This window comes from Clarias gariepinus, chromosome 23 (genome assembly GCF_024256425.1).
Source record: "Clarias gariepinus isolate MV-2021 ecotype Netherlands chromosome 23, CGAR_prim_01v2, whole genome shotgun sequence".
Lineage (NCBI taxonomy): Eukaryota > Metazoa > Chordata > Actinopteri > Siluriformes > Clariidae > Clarias > Clarias gariepinus.
Window position 1 is genome coordinate 3496010 of NC_071122.1, and position 18424 is coordinate 3514433.

At 39.3% G+C, this 18424-nt stretch overlaps 1 protein-coding gene across 2 annotated transcripts in view; it reads right to left on the reverse strand.

Moving 5' to 3' along the window:
- Positions 1-250: 250 nt before the first annotated feature.
- The window catches only part of poc1a (POC1 centriolar protein A), a 38009-nt gene continuing 19835 nt past the window's right edge, over positions 251-18424 (reverse strand). For both annotated transcript variants that reach the window (XM_053483530.1, XM_053483529.1), the window contains exons 10-11: positions 12070-12273; positions 251-2290 (exon numbers count right to left, since the gene is read on the reverse strand). In XM_053483530.1, coding sequence (XP_053339505.1) covers positions 2174-2290; positions 12070-12273 — 321 coding nt within the window. In that variant the 3' untranslated portion in view covers positions 251-2173. The remainder of the gene's footprint in view (positions 2291-12069; positions 12274-18424) is intronic.

Sequence of the window (18424 nt, forward strand, 5' to 3'; positions counted from 1 at the left end):
TAAGTGGCCATAAAAAGGTTTTTGGTAAAAGCTTAGAAAGCAAAAACATCTGTGGCCATAATTTCAGCAGTTTTGCGTTTTAGAATAATACTCTTTTTCAGGTTTATGTCGACTTCATGTGAAATCTAAATTGGCCAAATTGAATCTGAATGACAAATAAGATCGTTGAAAGATCTAAATTAAAAAATGTTACAGACACTACATACTGTAAAATCGCAATAAATTTTATTTAGCAAACGTGTTTCTTTGTAACTGATAAAAACGTGTATGCATATTTACAAAAAAACAAAGCATGGATCAGGAGATAAGAAGCATTAAGTATTATGGAAAACATTAGCTTTTTGACACCAATGCCATGTTTTGTCCAACTTTTTCTAAATACAGTAGATGTATAGTATAGAATGTTGTTGGTCTTTCGGCATTTTGTCGCCACAGCGGAATATCCAGTCCGTACTGTAATATTTACGCTGTTGCAACTTTTAAGCTGGATGCCCTTCCTGACACAACCCTGCGGGCTTGGGACCGGTACTGTATCCAGTGGCTGGGGGGGTTTAGGCACTGGCTGGGAATCGAACCCAGGGCTTCCGCATAGCGGACAAAACACCTACCACTGAGTCAACAGTGCCCAAGATGTGTATGAATGAATAGTATTTGAGGATAGAGATACAAGTGAAATTCTTTAGTGCAGTAAACACTTCTCTTTTAAATCTCTAGCATCATTACAGGGACATTTCTCTTTAAACTCTTCTGGGAGTGAAACTGGAAGGAAGAAGTGAGTGAAATGAATAATAAAAAAAGGCAGTTAAGAAAGGCTCGGTTTGTTGGGGGTGTGAGATTACGTGAGAGAGAAACTTGAGAAAGAACAAATTACCGAGGAATAACAGAAAAACATGCAAAAAGGTTAAATAAAGGTCAAGTGAATTCCTTCTTGTAATGCAGGTCATAAATTAGAAACAGTCAGCTCTGGCAGGTTTTTGAAAAAAAATCAAGAAAAAAATCTGTTATATACATGTGTGTATATATGAAAAATATTAATAAACTGATATTTAACAAATCGGTTTTATTTTGTGATATTTTTTGTTCTCCCCCTCCACACACATTTGCTAAAATTTATCTAATTTTCCTTGTGCAAAAAAAAGTTTGTAAAAACGTTTTAAAAAAACAATTATTTTACAAAATAAAAAGTAATTATTTTGCTACAGTCTTACAGTTTTATACTACAGTCTGATTTAAAGATAGGCAGAGAGAAAGAGAGAGAGCTGGAGTGAGTTTAACGACATGTCGCTGAGCAGAAACAAAGACAGAACAAATTCAGGAGGGAAAAATGAAAAATGTATCCAGATGTTATCGCTATAAGAGGCCAAAGAGAGGAAAGAAAGCTAGGTCTAAGCTGGTCTTCTCCTTTCAGCCTGATGAGCCACATGTGCAGCTCGCAGATCGAGCGGAGCTTATTAATCTCCCACAGATAGACAGGAAATGTGAGACATTTCTGTTTTTCTGCCTGATGATAAAATCAATAACTTGCTGTTTTGTGCTTACTTATTATTGTCTAGCCAGCATCAGAATGTGTAATAAACATATAAAAGGATTTCTAAGACATTGTGGCAGTAACTCGACAAAAACAACATTCACACAATGTTTCTGAAAATAATAATCAGGGTTAGTTTTTATAACTTTATCAGAACATTAATCACAGTCGGCAACCTTCAGAACACACAATAAAACTTTAGTAACAAGTAAATTTATTACAGCAAAATGAGTCATTCTTATGGTGTGTAATTTTGTACTCTTTAACAAACAAGTGCATGGTAATAATATTAGCGCTAAAGAATTAGCTCAGTGACTACACTCATTTAGCTCAATTTGACTACGTAGCTAACTCTCCGTAGTTACCCTTAATGCGGTTTATGATAAAATTTATCATAAAGTTTATGTTTATTATCAGAAGTTTATGTTTCAGAAATTAACATTTTCATTTTAGAACACACACTACAGAGTTCACACACAAAACTGTTTACATATTAAATTTAAATACGGCTACAAACACAACTGTTATAAAAGTTTCTTCTGCCACCACACTAGCACCTAATGTTCTGAATGTTTTTACCTCTTTGTTTTAAAACACAGGTCTTAGGTTAAGAAGGAGGAGAGAGACTTGACCGAGATCAGACTATTAGAAATTAGAGTGAGTTTTGTTCTGAAACTGCAGGTTGATTTTGTGCTGGTTCTCCACACACTCCTTCAGTTTGTTCTCCGTCAGAGTCAGTCTCTGTTCCAGTATGGCCACCGTCTAGAAACAGGTAAAGAGACACACACACAAAGAGAAAGACACACAGAGAGAGAGAGAGAGAGAGACAGATAAGAAGAGAGACAGAAAGAAAGACCAGCAGAAGGATTAAAAGAGACATACAGTAAGGCATGCAGAGAAATGCAGAGAAAGACCGGCAGAGATGCATCCAGAGACACAGAGACAAAGAGAGAGAGAAAAGTGACAATTATTAGCATTCAGGTGGTTTTAAAAGGATGTTTACATGAACTTGTAGATGCCCGAAGCTTCATTAAATGGCCCTTATAGTGTGTCTGAAACATTAGGAACGAAAGCAGGGAGCGTGCCGTGCTTTTTATTTACTGTCTTTACACATGCTTTACACACTGGAGATGAGCAAATCCCGGTCACTCCTCTTCATTTACTCGGATCAGTTAAGTCCTAGGTTATCTTGTTGCTGACAACAACATGCACAGAACAATCAATGGTGTAATCATTAGTTTGTATTTAAGTACTGTAGTTGTTAGCTAGTAACTGTAGGAATGAGTAGCTGACTAAGTTGTTTAGAAAACTTCCTGCATGGTCAGAAACACAAGAGACCTTAAAATAGCGGGTAGTAGAGGGACCATGGCAAAACAGGCAGAATCTGCATCACAATGACAACAAACCGCAGCTATTTCACTTTTGCTTTTTAATCTGCTTTTATCAACACCAAACCTATTTGTTACATGTTGGTGTGATGTAAATGTGTATTATGACAAACTGGGATCAATAAAGGCTCTGGCATTTGTATCACATCAGGCTGGTTTCCAACTCCACAACTTAACCAGAATGGTAATGTTACTGGTGTGATGCTTTACTCCAACGGATACAATGACTGTATTACTCAAGCTGAAATCCCGGCTTTACCAGCTTTTTAAAAAACATTTTTAAATCATCTAACTATACTCGATAGCCTATTTGTTTTACCAGAAAAAAAGATATCTAATTAAAGTCTGATATATTTATAATTACATCATTCATTTTCTTTGGTTTTAAATATATATTTATATTTTCATATTCTACAGGCCAAATTCTAAGTAATTTGCACGTTTTACATTGTTCTATTTGTTGTATAAACTTATTTATATGTACGTTTGTAATTAAAAAACATTTGGCATCGATAATTATTGCTCCTCAGTCACTTATATTTTATGGCCAGAAACAAAAAAGCCTCAAAGTACTATGTGTGTTCTGGCTGATTCATCTGAACCGTGGGACTCAGTGGATGAGTCGGACTTATAGCACATAGTGAAACAGCCGGTTTCTCAGACTCAGTGTGTTCATGAGTCCAAGGATTCGGTGGATTCTATATTGACTTGGTGAGTGTCCTCTAGTGGAGGGACCATAGGAAAATGCAGTCAGAATCCCTACTGACTCAAGTGACTCAAAGGACTCGTAAGACCTGGATCTGTTCAGTGGATCCGGGTTCCACATCACTCACACATCCTCTGAGCCTCTGCTTCACACTGCGAGCAAATTCACTCAACATGTACACACCCTTGTGTTCCAGATGGTAGGTAATTATTACTGAGGTCTTACACTTATTGGTGTTTTTTTGTAAATAGTGGGCTTTAATCTCTAAAGCTGTAAAAAGTCTGTGTGTGTGTATTGGTCAGGCGTGAACAAGACAGTCTGACTTGAACGATTTTCCTCCTATTATGACCTCATATAAGCAGAGCCCGTCCCATGGCTTGGTGTTCAGCTCTGCTGTTGTCAAGTGAGTGTGACTTAGCAGTAGCTAATGTACATAAACACTGAAATAATGCATTTAAAAGAGAAGAGGAGTGAAACAGAGGGCAACTGCATTATCTGAAGGGCATTCATTACATACTTACTTACTGTACTTACACACACACACTGAGTTATGAGACTTGTGTTAACTTGTTAAAGAGACTCTTTAAATCCAAATACAAATGTTATGTGACAAATACAGATTTAAACGAGTCTCTTTAATAAGTTAACACAAGTCTCATAACTCAGTGTGTGTGAGTGTGTGTGTGTGGGTGTCCAGCACCAGAAGTTTAGTAGTTCGGTGATTTAGTGATCGAGACTGCTGTCTCACATGTGATGAGGTTTTAATTAGCCGATAGTGTGTCAGATCTCAGGACCTGGCTCGGGTGGAAAACCTGCAATAGTTAAGTTCTTCCCCACATACTGTATGCCAGCGTTCTAAACAGTGTTTAATCTTTAAGGTCTAAATTTGAACATCACAATTTCTAAAAACTCAAACACCATCCTAAAATAAACGTTACCGTGGTTTATGTAACGTTACGTAAACCATGTTAGAATAAAATCGATTAACAGCGTTTTCAGGAACGATTTCAGACTGCAAGATATTTTTAACCTTGAAGCCACATGAAAAGGTTCAATAACCTCCTCTCCTGTTTCACACTGGAGGGAATTAATCAGGTTTTACGTTTCCTTTCTGCAGTGGTGTGATATTCTGATCAATAAACCAGAGAGAGAGAGAGAGAGAGAGAGAGAGAGAGAGAGATGAAGATGAGAATGACAAAGGAGTGAGAGAAAAAGATTTTAAAAAAAGCAGAGAGAGAATAGCAGACAAACAGAGAAAGAGAAAACATAAAAAAGACTAAAAGATTAATATATGTATTTTTTTGGACATTCTATTTTACATTGTTCTATTTTTATTGAAATCTTTATTACGTTTTCAATTTCTAGTTCTTTCAATTTTTAATCTCTTCCTGTAATTTTCTTCGAACTTAATTCTTGTATATAAGAGCGTACGTGTGTGTTTTCCTGTAAATTCTTTATCCCTCCCCTCCAGCTGTTGGAGTTTTTTGTGTGTCTGTACAGTAGCTCTGCGTCACTTTGCATGTCACCAAAAGCACCGGTGCACTGCCCAAAGAGGAAGGAGGTAAAAAACACTAACGCTAAAGTAAAGGTCATACGCCTGAAAAAGGAAGTGCAGCGTTTATAAATAAGTCATGTTATTGCTTGATATGGCTTGATGTAGGGAACGACATTGGAGTCAGAAACACAACGTTAATAACGGCTAATGCTTATATTACACTCTTTTACACAAAATGATGACATCTGATGACGCAAAGACGCTAACGAGAAAATTCTAACTGACGCTTTAAAGTGATGTTCCTGAGTTCTGTCCTGACCAAAATGAGTGTCTTGTTTGCAGCCTCTTGCTTCCCGTTACCTCACAACACCAAGGGTCATTGCCTCACGTCGAATTCAGCTCAAAAGGAGTGTGTACTGTGCCAGAAGCATGTACGCCACCTTAAGGCCTTCTGTGCTATTCAGCGAACAGGCTTTACCTGTTAGAACAATGTAATTTAAAGTTTATCATGTGTCATCATGACAATGAGTAAACATTTCTATATTTCAGCAATTAAGCAAAAACACATAGTAGCGGAGCAGATGCTCATATCTACATAGAAATAGCATACATGAACTGTAGGTCAGTCAGGTTTTAGGCCTCATCACAGCACAGAAACAGCACTCGTTAAAGTAGAAAATTACCTCCTATTTGCCTCTGATCAGGGTTGTGTAACTATGCTTGTGTTACTCGACCTCAGTGCAGCGTTTGACACCACTGATCATGGGATTCTTCTTCACAGATTACAAAATATAGTAGGAATTAAGGGTACAGCCCTCTCTTGTCTCAGATCCTATTTGACCCATCGTTATCAGTATGTAGACTTAAATGGTGATTATTCTGCATGCTCTCTAGTGGGGTTTGGTGTTCCACAAGGTTCAGTTTTAGGCCCACTGCTTTTTTCTCTATACATGCTTCCTCTAGGCAACATAATACGTAAACATGGTATTAGTTTTCATTGTTATGCTGAAGACACACAGTTTTATGACTCAGCAAAACCAGATGAGAAAAACCAGCTTACTGAAGTTGAGCAATGTGTGCAGGACATAAGAGATTGGATGCTAATTAACTTCCTTTTGCTTAATCCTGATAAGACAGTAGTTCTAGTCATAGAACCGCATTTAGCTAGATGTAAGATTTTAGATCACACTGTAACTTTAGATGGCTTTTCGGTTCCAACGATTGCAACAGTAAAAGACCTTAGTGTGATTATACAGATCCTTCTCAAAAAATTTGCATATTGTGATAAAGTTCATTATTTTCTGTAATGTACTGATAAACATTAGACTTTCATATATTTTAGATTCATTACACACAACTGAAGTAGTTCAAGCCTTTTATTGTTTTAATATTGATGATTTTGGCATACAGCTCATAAAAACCCAAAATTCCTATCTCAAAAAATTAGCATATTTCATCCGACCAATAAAAAAAAGTGTTTTTAATACAAAAAAAAAAATCAACCTTCAAATAATTATGTTCAGTTATGCACTCAATACTTGGTCGGGAATCCTTTTGCAGAAATGACTGCTTCAATGCGGCCTGGCATGGAGGCAATCAGCCTGTGGCACTGCTGAGGTGTTATGGAGGCCCAGGATGCTTCGATAGCGGCCTTAAGCTCATCCAGAGTGTTGGGTCTTGCGTCTCTCAACTTTCTCTTCACAATATCCCACAGATTCTCTATGGGGTTCAGGTCAGGAGAGTTGGCAGGCCAATTGAGCACAGTGATACCATGGTCAGTAAACCATTTACCAGTGGTTTTGGCACTGTGAGCAGGTGCCAGGTCGTGCTGAAAAATTAAATTTTCATCTCCATAAAGCTTTTTAGCAGATGGAAGCATGAAGTGCTCCAAAATCTCCTGATAGCTAGCTGCATTGACCCTGCCCTTGATAAAACACAGTGGACCAACACCAGCAGCTGACATGGCATCCCAGACCATCACTGACTGTGGGCACTTGACACTGGACTTCAGGCATTTTGGCATTTCCCTCTCCCCAGTCTTCCTCCAGACTCTGGCACCTTGATTTCCAAATAAAAATTTTTGCTTTCATCCGAAATTTGCTTTCATCCGAAAAAAGTACTTTGGACCACTGAGCAACAGTCCAGTGCTGCTTTTCTGTAGCCCAGGTCAGGGGCTTCTGCCGCTGTTTCTGGTTCAAAAGTGGCTTGACCTGGGGAATGCGGCACCTGTAGCCCATTTCCTGCACACGCCTGTACATGGTGGCTCTGGATGTTTCTACTCCAGACTCAGTCCACTGCTTCCGCAGGTCCCCCAAGGTCTGGAATCGGTCCTTCTCCACAATCTTCCTCAGGGTCCGGTCACCTCTTCTCGTTGTGCAGCGTTTTCTGCCACATTTTTCCTTCCCACAGACTCTGGGAACAGCCTATTCGTTCAGAAATTTCTTTCTGTGTCTTACCCTCTTGCTTGAGGGTGTCAATGATGGCCTTCTGGACAGCTGTCAGGTCGGCAGTCTTACCCATGATTGCGGTTTTGAGTAATGAACCAGGCTGGGAGTTTTTAAAAGCCTCAGGAATCTTTTGCAGGTGTTTAAAGTTCATTAGTTGATTTAGATGATTAGGTTAATAACTCGTTTAGAGAACCTTTTCATGATATGCTAATTTTTTGAGATAGGAATTTTAAGTTTTCATGAGCTGTATGCCAAAATCATCAATATTAAAACAATTAAAAGGCTTGAACTACTTCAGTTGTGTGTAATGAATCTAAAATATATGAAAGTCTAACGTTTATCAGTACATTACAGAAAATAATAAATTTTATCACAATATGCAAATTTTTTGAGAAGGACCTGTAGATTCCAGCCTTTCATTTGAAGCACATGTAGATAATATTACCAGGATAGCATTATTTCATCCCAGAAATATTGCCAAGATAAGAAATATACTGTCGCTAAACGATGCAGAAAAACTCGTTCATGCCTTTATCACCTCTAGGTTGGACTATTGTAATGCCCTACTGTCTGGTTGTTCAGCTAGATGCATAAATAAGCTTCAGCTAGTCCAGAATGCAGCAGCGAGAGTCCTCACTAGAACCAGAAAATACGAGCACATCACACCTACCTTATCTTCACTTCATTGTCTCCCCGTGAAATTTTAAAATACTATTTTTTGACATATAAAGCATTAAATAGTCTCACGACGCAGTAGCTGAGTGAACTGCTAGTGTCTTACGATCCGCCACGCCTACTTCGATCAAAGGATGCAGGCTGCTTGTCAGTACCGCGTATTATGAAAACTACAGCTGGGGGAAGAGCTTTTCCTTACAGAGCCCCAAAATTATGGAATAGTCTTCCAAATAATGTTCAGGACTCAGACACAGTCTCAGTGTTTAAGTCCAGGCTAAAAACCTATTTATTTAATCAAGCATTTTTATAAATACTGTAGATTTGCCTTGGGTAAAGGAGCAGATCTGGGGGACTCGTAGACGTATTATTTTGAACTGGTATGTTTAGATGCTGTCCTCCCCACTCTCATTGATTACTCAGGTTTGTTGACGGTGTGGTGATTGTTTGCTTTACATCTCAGGAAGCCCTCATGTCTGTTTCCTTCTGGCTCCTCCCCTTTTAGTTATGCTGTTATAGTTAGTCCTGCCGGAGTCTCTGCTTGCACTCTACACTAAATATACATTCACATACAGTAACATTGTTCGTTTCTCCTCTTCGGCTCTCCCCTCTTTTGTTCTCTCTCCCCCTCTCTCTCTTCCCTCTCTAGTGTCGAGCTACACATGTCGTTCTTGAGCTGCCAGTGATCCAGACTCCCTCTGCCCTCCGAACCTGTCTGACCCATCCTGGTGACCGGCTTCTGGTTGGAGTCACATGGATGCCCGTGTGTCTCTTCGAGATGCGTCTGGTGTCTGGGGATAGTTTTACTTTACCATAAAGACGGTTCTGGCCTCGACTGGTGTTGACAGCTGTTTCTCTAAGGACTTGACTTGGCTGCGGTTGCTCGATAGTTCAAGACTGCAATTGTCTTCAATAACTACCTGGACTCTGTATTAACATTAATTAACATCAACTGTTATAGCTGAACTGCCTCCCACCCTACACACTGTATAAATGCAGATCAATTCCTGCTTTCTGTTTCACCCAAATGAGGATAGCTTCCCTGTTGAGTCTGGTTCCTCTCAAGGTTTTTTCCTATTACCATCTCAGGGAGTTTTTCCTTGCCACTGTTGCCCGCCTCATTTTGATTCATGCACACTCACATTCCATACAGACTTAAATAATTCTGTAGATTGTGTTAAGCTGCTTTGCGACAATGACAATTGTTAAAAGCGCTTTACAAAATAAAATTTAAAATTTAAATTTAATATCTACAAAAATAAACTTTAAATGTTAAAAATATATAGTGAAGTAAAATCGCTTGGCCCAGAGTGTTTTTTATATTCTATTAATCCGCTGGTTCTAATACGATATGGTTGCTATAGCAACAGCTCATTCAAAGCGCATGGTCCACTAATGTATTATATTAAATAAATTTTTATCCACTATTTACACACAATATTTCTGCACAGAGGAGAAACGTGTGTGTGTGTGTTTGTGTGTGTCATTCACACAGTTGTGTTTAATGGTGATTAGCAGTAGACGATTTACTGCAAGTGGGTTACCGTCAGGGGGTTAGAGGGGGTGTAGTACTCAGGTGGTGTATAGCTAAGCTTCTCTACTTCATCCCCTGTTAACAGCACACACACTAGTAACAATCATTACACATTTCAGGTCAGGCTGTAAGTTTTACACTGAGTAAAAAGAACAAATACAATAAAATTAAAAGGAATTGATTATAATTAATATACAATTAAAGCCAGTGGGCAAAGATTGTGGGCGTTCGTTCCAGAAGCATGCAAATTTCCTCATTAAAAATAATGGAAACTTGGATGATTCGTTCCACAACCCAAAAATATTTATATAAAATAATACAAAATATAAAACCAAAATAAAACAAATTAACCTCCACTTGACATTTGATAAGAATCGCGGCTGAAGTAAGATGATAGAAGAGAGGGAGGGGGTTACTATTTTGGATGACTTTCTCTCTCACACACTCGCGCATTATTAGCAAGGTTCCTTATTAAAAACGTTTTCTGACAGAGCAGCAATTCTGTTTGTGTGTGTGTGTGTGTATGTATGTATATACATACATATATACACACATACATACATATACATACACACACACACACACACACCACTCACAGTAACAGGGTTAGCCCCAAATAACAAAAATTGACAATGTCAGTAGCGGGTGTTTCCACCATTTGCCGTAATGACAGCTTGACAGTGACATCTCATGCTCCTCACTAGCCTCATGATGTTGTTCTGAGGCAACGCGCTCCACTCTTCCATGAGTGCTACACGCAGTTCTGCCAGGTCATGTGGAGGTGGGGTACGATTATCCAGTCTCTGCTTCAACTGGTCCCAGACGTGCTCTATGAGGTTCAGGTCAGGGGACATTGATGACCATACCATATGAGGCACTTCAACTTCCTGAAGTCGAGCTGTGACAATTCTGGCACGATGTGGTGGAGCATTATCATCCATGAACAGAAAGCTGGGGGTGTGCTGGTGGAATTGGGGGATGATGATGGGTTCTATGATGTCTCTGAGGTAAGAACGTGCAGTGACTGAGCCATATACAATAACTAAATCTGTTTTGCGCTGACTGGTAATGCCTGCCCAGACTGTTGAACCTTTTCCACCAAAGCAAACCCTGGGGACTATATTGACCTCAGCGTATCGCTCACCGGCTGTGTCTTGGTGTCAGTGGAGTCACCTACAATGGTCGTCTGGCATTCAAGCCAAAGCGGTGGAGTCGTTTGCGAATGGTTTGTTTGGAAACCCTAGTACCCCTCGCATCTCGTAAACGGACCTGCAGCTGTGTGGCGGTTACATAACGATGTCTGAGTGCATAGGTCCTTAGGTACTGGTCATCGTTGCGGTCTGTCACTCTTGGGTCTCCACTCCTGGGTCTGTCATAAACTCTGCCAGTAGTTCTGTGTCAAGTTCACGAGCAACATCTGACTGCCTGCCAGCGACCTGAAGGTGCCCCATGGCCAGGTGGCGCTGCTCGTCCGTTAAGTCCTGTCATGTGTTCATGGCTGTTTGAATGATGAACTTGGAATAACTTACTGACAATACCAGCTTTTTATACCCACAGAATGTTGAAATTGAAGCCACATTAAAAAAGGTTGTCTTTTGGGATTGGCCCCAATATAAGGCACACCTGTACACAATAAGACCATTACATGAAAAACACAAAATGAGGTGTGTCTATCACCCCAATACAATTTCCTCCCTGTCCCAAAAATGTCTTAAATTAAACAAACACCGTATGTATGACATCCACTAAGTCTCTCACAATATCCCTAACATATTGTGAGTAGTGTAAAAAAACACAGACGTTGCATCGTCATTAAACAGATTCTTCTCCTGCACTGCTACAAGCTGTTTAATCTTATTATTTACGGAGGCCATTGTTGCGGTACAGTCACTAAAGAACAGTCACTACAATTGGTAACAGAATAAAAAAAAAAAACTTTATTATTGTACACATATGTGGTCACAACTTGATAAACAGTACACGTGTGCATAAATGTTGCCTATACGAGTGATGCACGCGCATTAAGATTGTGTATGGGAGACGATTACCCACAATCCCACAGCGAGGGACAGAGAAAAAGTATTGGCTCAATTGTGATCATGTGACGCTCAGCAGACAAAGTGCATGCGTATATCAAGACCTTGCTTATTTATCAAGTTAAATTTATTTAAAAATTTTGCTTGTTTTGCGAAACACTCTCAGACCAAGATACTCGCAATGCAAGGTTCCACTGTATTACAGATTTTATCACACTAACATTCACATAAATATTATGTGTTTCTGTGTGTACTGTTTGTACCTGTGTGAGGATGTCGAGCTGACCCACTATGTGCTGCAGTGTTGAGGTGACTGTGGGACAGAAGGGTGTGTCCAACACAGACAGGACAGAGCGATGTGATTGGTCCGTCGCAGTGTGGGCAGAGACAGGGCAATCATCTAGTCTCTGAGATGATTGAGAGCTTAGACTGGAGCGGCAGTGAGACATATCCAAGATGTCTGAAGCCTGAGAAGCACGCACACACACGCGCGCACACACACACACACACACACACACACACACACACACACACACACACACACACACATACACGGTATATTAGGAACAGACAGACAAAGAAAAAGAAAAAGACAGGCAAGTAGAAAGAGAGAGGCAGGCAGATATACAAACTAGAAGAACAATTTGAAACAAAAGTAACGAGAGATAAACTGTCACTATCTTCCAGTCTCGTTCTGTCTGTTTTGTCTGTCTGTCTGTACATCTGTTTGGTTGTCTGTCTGTCTGTCTGTCTGTCTAACTCTACTTTCTACGGATATAACAGACTTTCGAAGAAATTTTGCCTGTGTGTGCATGTGCAGTTTGTAAATCCATCTGCTGCTCATTAGTCATGGCGTTAATATTGGTGTGTGTGTGTGTGTGTGTGAGTGAGTGATAAATCCATGTAATGAACAATAAGGCCTTGTGCTGCTCTCAGGACCTGAATTTAAGCTAAAGAACTGAACACACTTACATTCATTTGAATTAACAAAAAAAAAAAAAAAAAAGTCTGAGGTGTATTAAAAGTTAAATATATACACAAACACACACACGGTTAAGTCTAGAATATTGACCCAGATAGCCAGCGGGGAGAAAATAAACAGAAGGGCAGCTGTCCTACCATAAAAGTTCCTCCTACAAACATCTGGCCTACAGGTGCAGCTCGAGACACCTCTGCTCCAGGCAGGTAAATATTTACCCCCTACCCCACCCTATCCACCCTCTCCTAACCATCCCTAACGTTGTGGCTTTTTAAATAAACACGACAATCTGCACAACAAAACGGCTTAAAACGAAACACTAAACACAACGAGTTTAATGCCACACCTGTCCAGCTACAGATCACAGATGTTTATTAATGCGCTCGTTATAGTTAACACTTTGCAGTTTCTACAGTATAGTAACGGTTCATTCATATACTCAGCACAGCAAACGCTCCTCTGATAATAAACAGATGAGATAAAGGCACGGTCACTGGTACGGGAAAAAGTACAGGTTTTTTTTGTTATCTTTCCCCATCTCCAATTTGGAGACTTCATCTATCCTGGAGGGAAGGAATCTCCAGTGTCCACAGATAAACTGCTGTGGTGTAAGAGAATAAAACACATTGCTAGAGAAAAATAATCAACACACACACACACAAATGGGTGACTAAGCGTGAGGATGTTTCATCATCCCAGTATTAAGTTGGTTGTAAATAGGGCAAAAACACCAGGTCGATGTTCAATCGATGCACAATTAAGGTGTGAGTGTGGCATCACACCTCGCAACCCTCATCCACATATTTATAAAAAATATTGTACACCTTCACAAATCTTTTTTTATTTATTTATATATACCGGTTCTACTCCTCGGATAAACAACTGGAATAAATAAATAAATGAGATGAGCCATATCTTGGTCAAAAAAGTCAGAGACTGTAAAGACTGTAAAGTCTTCTGTGCGAGCACGAGTGTTTAAAAACGACTAGATTATCTCCTGTTGAGTGGAGGATTTATATGTAGCTCAGCGGTGAAACACACACCCACACACACCTACACACACACACACACACTTTAACACTCTTCTGATGAATCACCTGGACTGGAAAAACCAACAGTGGAAAATTTCCTGAGGCTCCAATGAAACTGTGACAGAGCCATCAATACTCACTCCCCAACACACACACACACACACACACACACACACACACAGACAGCCTAAAGCACAGGAAATGAGAGCGTTTTTTTGAATGTAGAACATGATACGAGTGTGTTAGTAAAGTGTATAATTATATATAACAACATTAATACACAATCATTTTCAGTCTCTGACAGGTGAGGTTTTAAACAGCTACTGCGCTTCCCTAACATTTATACCTCCCGCATACCTTTCTCACCAGGAACTAAGAATTCTAAAATAGACATGAATAATTATTATTATAAAATAAAATAAAAATTTGAACAATTTTTATGAATACTAATTCATAAATAAACTTGTGCGTTGTTATTACAGCAATCACTCTCACGCTACATATTTAACATTTTTATTCGAGTGTGTGTGGAGTGATGCATATTGGGTGTATTATAATCTGAATGAGATCTGGGGTGTGGCTTTGCCTACTGTCTGTCTGCACACGTGAGGGAGACAAACGTGCTTCATTAAAAAAATGTGGTGCCAGGCAGCACACAAAACACAACACACACACCCTTACATCCTCCATCACTCTGCTGATTTAAGTCTGATTCTTTTGTTCAACGTCTTCATAATATTCCCGAGAAACACTTTTGTTGTTTATTGAACCAGAGGGAAAAAATAAGCAAAAATAAAGTGCTTAGTCAAAAAAGTGAGAGACTGTAAAGACTGTAAAGTCTTCTGTGATGTTTACAGTTATAGCTCCACCTCTGATTTTTACTCCACGCTCACACTGGAGACTCCTTACAAATGATGACGTATCAGTGCGAGCTGCTTAATAGAGAGAATTAAATCAACACCACTTGACCGTTCAGAGCGCACAATAAAAACACAATTAAAATCAAATTGGCATCTAGGTATCGTGATCGCATCGGAAGGTCTCTGGCGATTCCCTTTCCTAATTAACACCCGATCTCACTTCATTTGAGGTGGCAGGATGCTAGCTTGCTTAACATAAATTTCACAATATATTTTAAAAGGCCACAATGACATAAACCTGAACTTTAATCAGAGTTTATTTAAAAGAAAGTGCACCAGGGGAGACACATAGAAGACACGCTAACCGGATAACACAACAGTAACAAAAAGACCTGAAGGTACAACGCGTGCACACACAAACACTTTATTCATGTGTGATTCAGCATTTAAACAATACTTAAAATGATTAAACAATTAGAGAATATAAAGATTAATATTACACTTAACCCCTTAAATTCACGGGTGTTACGTTCCTAAAAGCACCTGTGAATTGTGGGAGAAAAAAAAAAAAAAGAAGTGAGTTTTGGTCTTAACCCTAAATATACCCCCAAAAAATGTTTAAACTCAGTTTAATACATCACCTTTAAAATAAAAAGAGAAAGAGTGTAAAGGTATACTGTATACCTTTCCCTTTGTCATTTTTTTAAATATTAAACCATAAAACTTAGATTCCACAAAAGTCTTTAAAATTTTCAAAAAAAAAGTCTATTAGAAGATTTAAATTCCATGTACCTAATTTTATATATTTCTAAATAACGGAACAAGCTTACACTTACAAACATAAGGGTTGTCTTAATGCTTGACTGAAAATCCTTTGCAGTCAGTCTGAAGACTGGAACCCGTGGACATGACCAAATGCTGAGTGGCCCTCCTCAAGATGTTTCGCAAGGACTCAGCTGCTGCTCATTTCTGGGTCTTCCTGCATTTAGTCATGTCTTAAGTAATTGAAAAACATGTTCTAGACAAACACTTGGGTAGCTTTTACTGTATGTTTTGGTTGTTTTCCAACTATAGTAGGAAGCTATACAGTTTTGTAGCATTTGGCTGAATCTGAGCAGAGTGTATAACCCTATACACTACAGAATTCATCCTGCTACATTAATTATTGCTAATGACTGGGTTCCACAGGAAGCCATATGCTATACGCCCATGCTATAACACTGCCTGCACCTTGTTTGATCGATGACGTGATACACCTTGGATCATAAGCTGTTCCTCCTTTTTCCATACTTGTCACTTCCCATCATTCTGGCACCAGTTAATTTTGATTATCAGAATATTTCCAGATTAATCAAAGAATCTGGAAAAGTCTAATCCATCCGTTCTGTTCTTGAGCGTTACTAGTGGTTTGCACCTTGTTTTAAATAGTCTGTATTTACTTCATAAAGAATTCTCTTGACTGTAGACTTTGACAATGACACGCCTACCTCCTCTTTTCCACCATGGACAGAATTCCGCACTCATCCACTTTAGTTGATTTCTGTGGTCTTCCAGGCCTTTTACCGTCCCTTATGCCTTATGTCGAACTGCTGTTAATCAATTTCATTGTAATATATTAAATTGTGAAAATTTCACATTACATATGATTCATATTGTCTTACATGACATTAAGTAGGACTATTTGAGTATTTTATCTATATTAACTATACCTCAGTGGTAAAACTAGTCATGGCATTTTAAAAGTTTTAAACAAATAATAAAGGAAAATAAAATGCGTAAAGACTTTTTGTTGCAGGTCTGTAATGAAGGGGAGAGGTTAAAGCGGTGCTTTCAGGGGTTTGTCATATTGATCCATGTAATGGTCATAAGAGATTCAAGAACCTCAGACAGACGGACACTTAACTGACCCTGAAGGAAAATCCAAAGAAGAGCAGGACAAGAGGCACTGCTGGGAACTGGAGAAAGCTTGTATCCATTTAATCCTTTCTGGTGTGGAGAAAAAGCTGAATACCTCTCTCTTGTCATCTCTTGCTCCTGCTCTCATCCCTGCTCTCACTCCACAGCATGAATTTGTCCTCTCTGTGACACCGACATCTGAACTGGGTTTTTAATAATTAACCGCTGCTAATGGTGTTTTATTCTAGTGCTCCTCTGCTAACACTGAAACATCAAAGGCTCTAACAGGGCATCTAAAACCACAGAGTCAGAGCAGCTTCATCACCAAATCACACTATTGTTATTCCTAATACAGAATCTGCAAATGGTGTTCAAGTCAACTAGGACTCTTATTGTTAATAAAGATGTAAAAGTGATAGACATTTACAGAAAACTCCAAAAACAGACAGTGATCAGATTCTAAGCCGAAGTAAATCATTTGTACAAGGTTATACGTCCGTGAATGTTGATCCCTACAACATGCGGATCTCCCCAACTCCACCATCATAAGTAGAACCATAAAAACTTATGGTTAGAACTGTACCACTGACACTGGAGACTCCTTCCGTACATGTTACATAGATGCTTCATCGTGTCTCTGTAAATGAGCTGTTACCATGGAAACCATAGTACAGCAAGCGCGATTATATAAACCTGCACTACTGTCAGAGCTGCTGTTAGAGAATTAACCAACACCTTCTGACCAATCAGAGCACAGAAGTCAGAAGTACTTAGTTCATTTCAGTGTAGACAGAAAATAAAGTTGATGAGAAACAAAAGTCATGTCATTCCGAAGTGAATCTATATTCTGAATACACACACCAACACCCCCCCACACACACACACCCACTGCTCTTAATAAATTAGAGGCTGGGACTGGAGCACAGACACAGCAGTGCAATTCTGTGTGTGGTTCCGGCTAAAGGTGAATATGAATCACTGCAGGTCAGCACACGGTAATAAATCTCTCCCTTTCTCTCTCTCTCTCTCTCTCTGGAGAAAAGAACCAGAGGACACATGTTATTTATTACACAGCCTCTGACACCTGAGTTTTCTACTTCTTTTTAACTCCACATGGCCTCCCTTTCTTCAAATAAGCCTCAAACCAATCACAGACATAATAAAAGTTATTAAACAAACATTCCTAAAGAGGACAAGGACTATTGGTACTTTTACTTATGACCCACTTATTTATTAAACATTTCATGTATTCAGTGCTGTTAGAGACAATGGGTTATTACGTCAGTGATGTCATAAGTGTGTGTGGTGGTATGTGTGCGTGCGCGCAGTCCTAAGCTGGTGATCTCTAATCTACTATAACTTCTTAGTGTGATCATAATTTAGAACTGCAGACTTCTTTCACTTTCAGACACACACACAAACTCGAACACACCTCCACTGATTGATGAAAGGCCATGATGTGGGTAATTAATAAATAATGGTTGCTTGATCACATGACCAAGCGCTGCTTCGTACAGAAACTGGAAAGAAAAAAAGAGCAAGGGGTGAAGAGATGTAAGCTGAGGGAGGGGAAGAAGGTAAAAGGTCAGGAATGTGTGGAACTCCACGTCTAACTGGGTGAGATAATGACTTATACAATCAGGCTTCTTCTGCTTTCCCCACACTATGATCCTGTCTTTATTCATGATTTGCTCCACCTATTGCTCCACCCACGTCACGCCTCCTCTGATAGTTCAAGCGTGGTACTTAATTGCACACACACCGAGGCAGCTTAACCCCAGCCTGGTGGCTTCAGTGTGAATTTTTAAATGCCAGCCAAGCGGCATGTCGAGGGTCGTCTTAATCAGCTTTA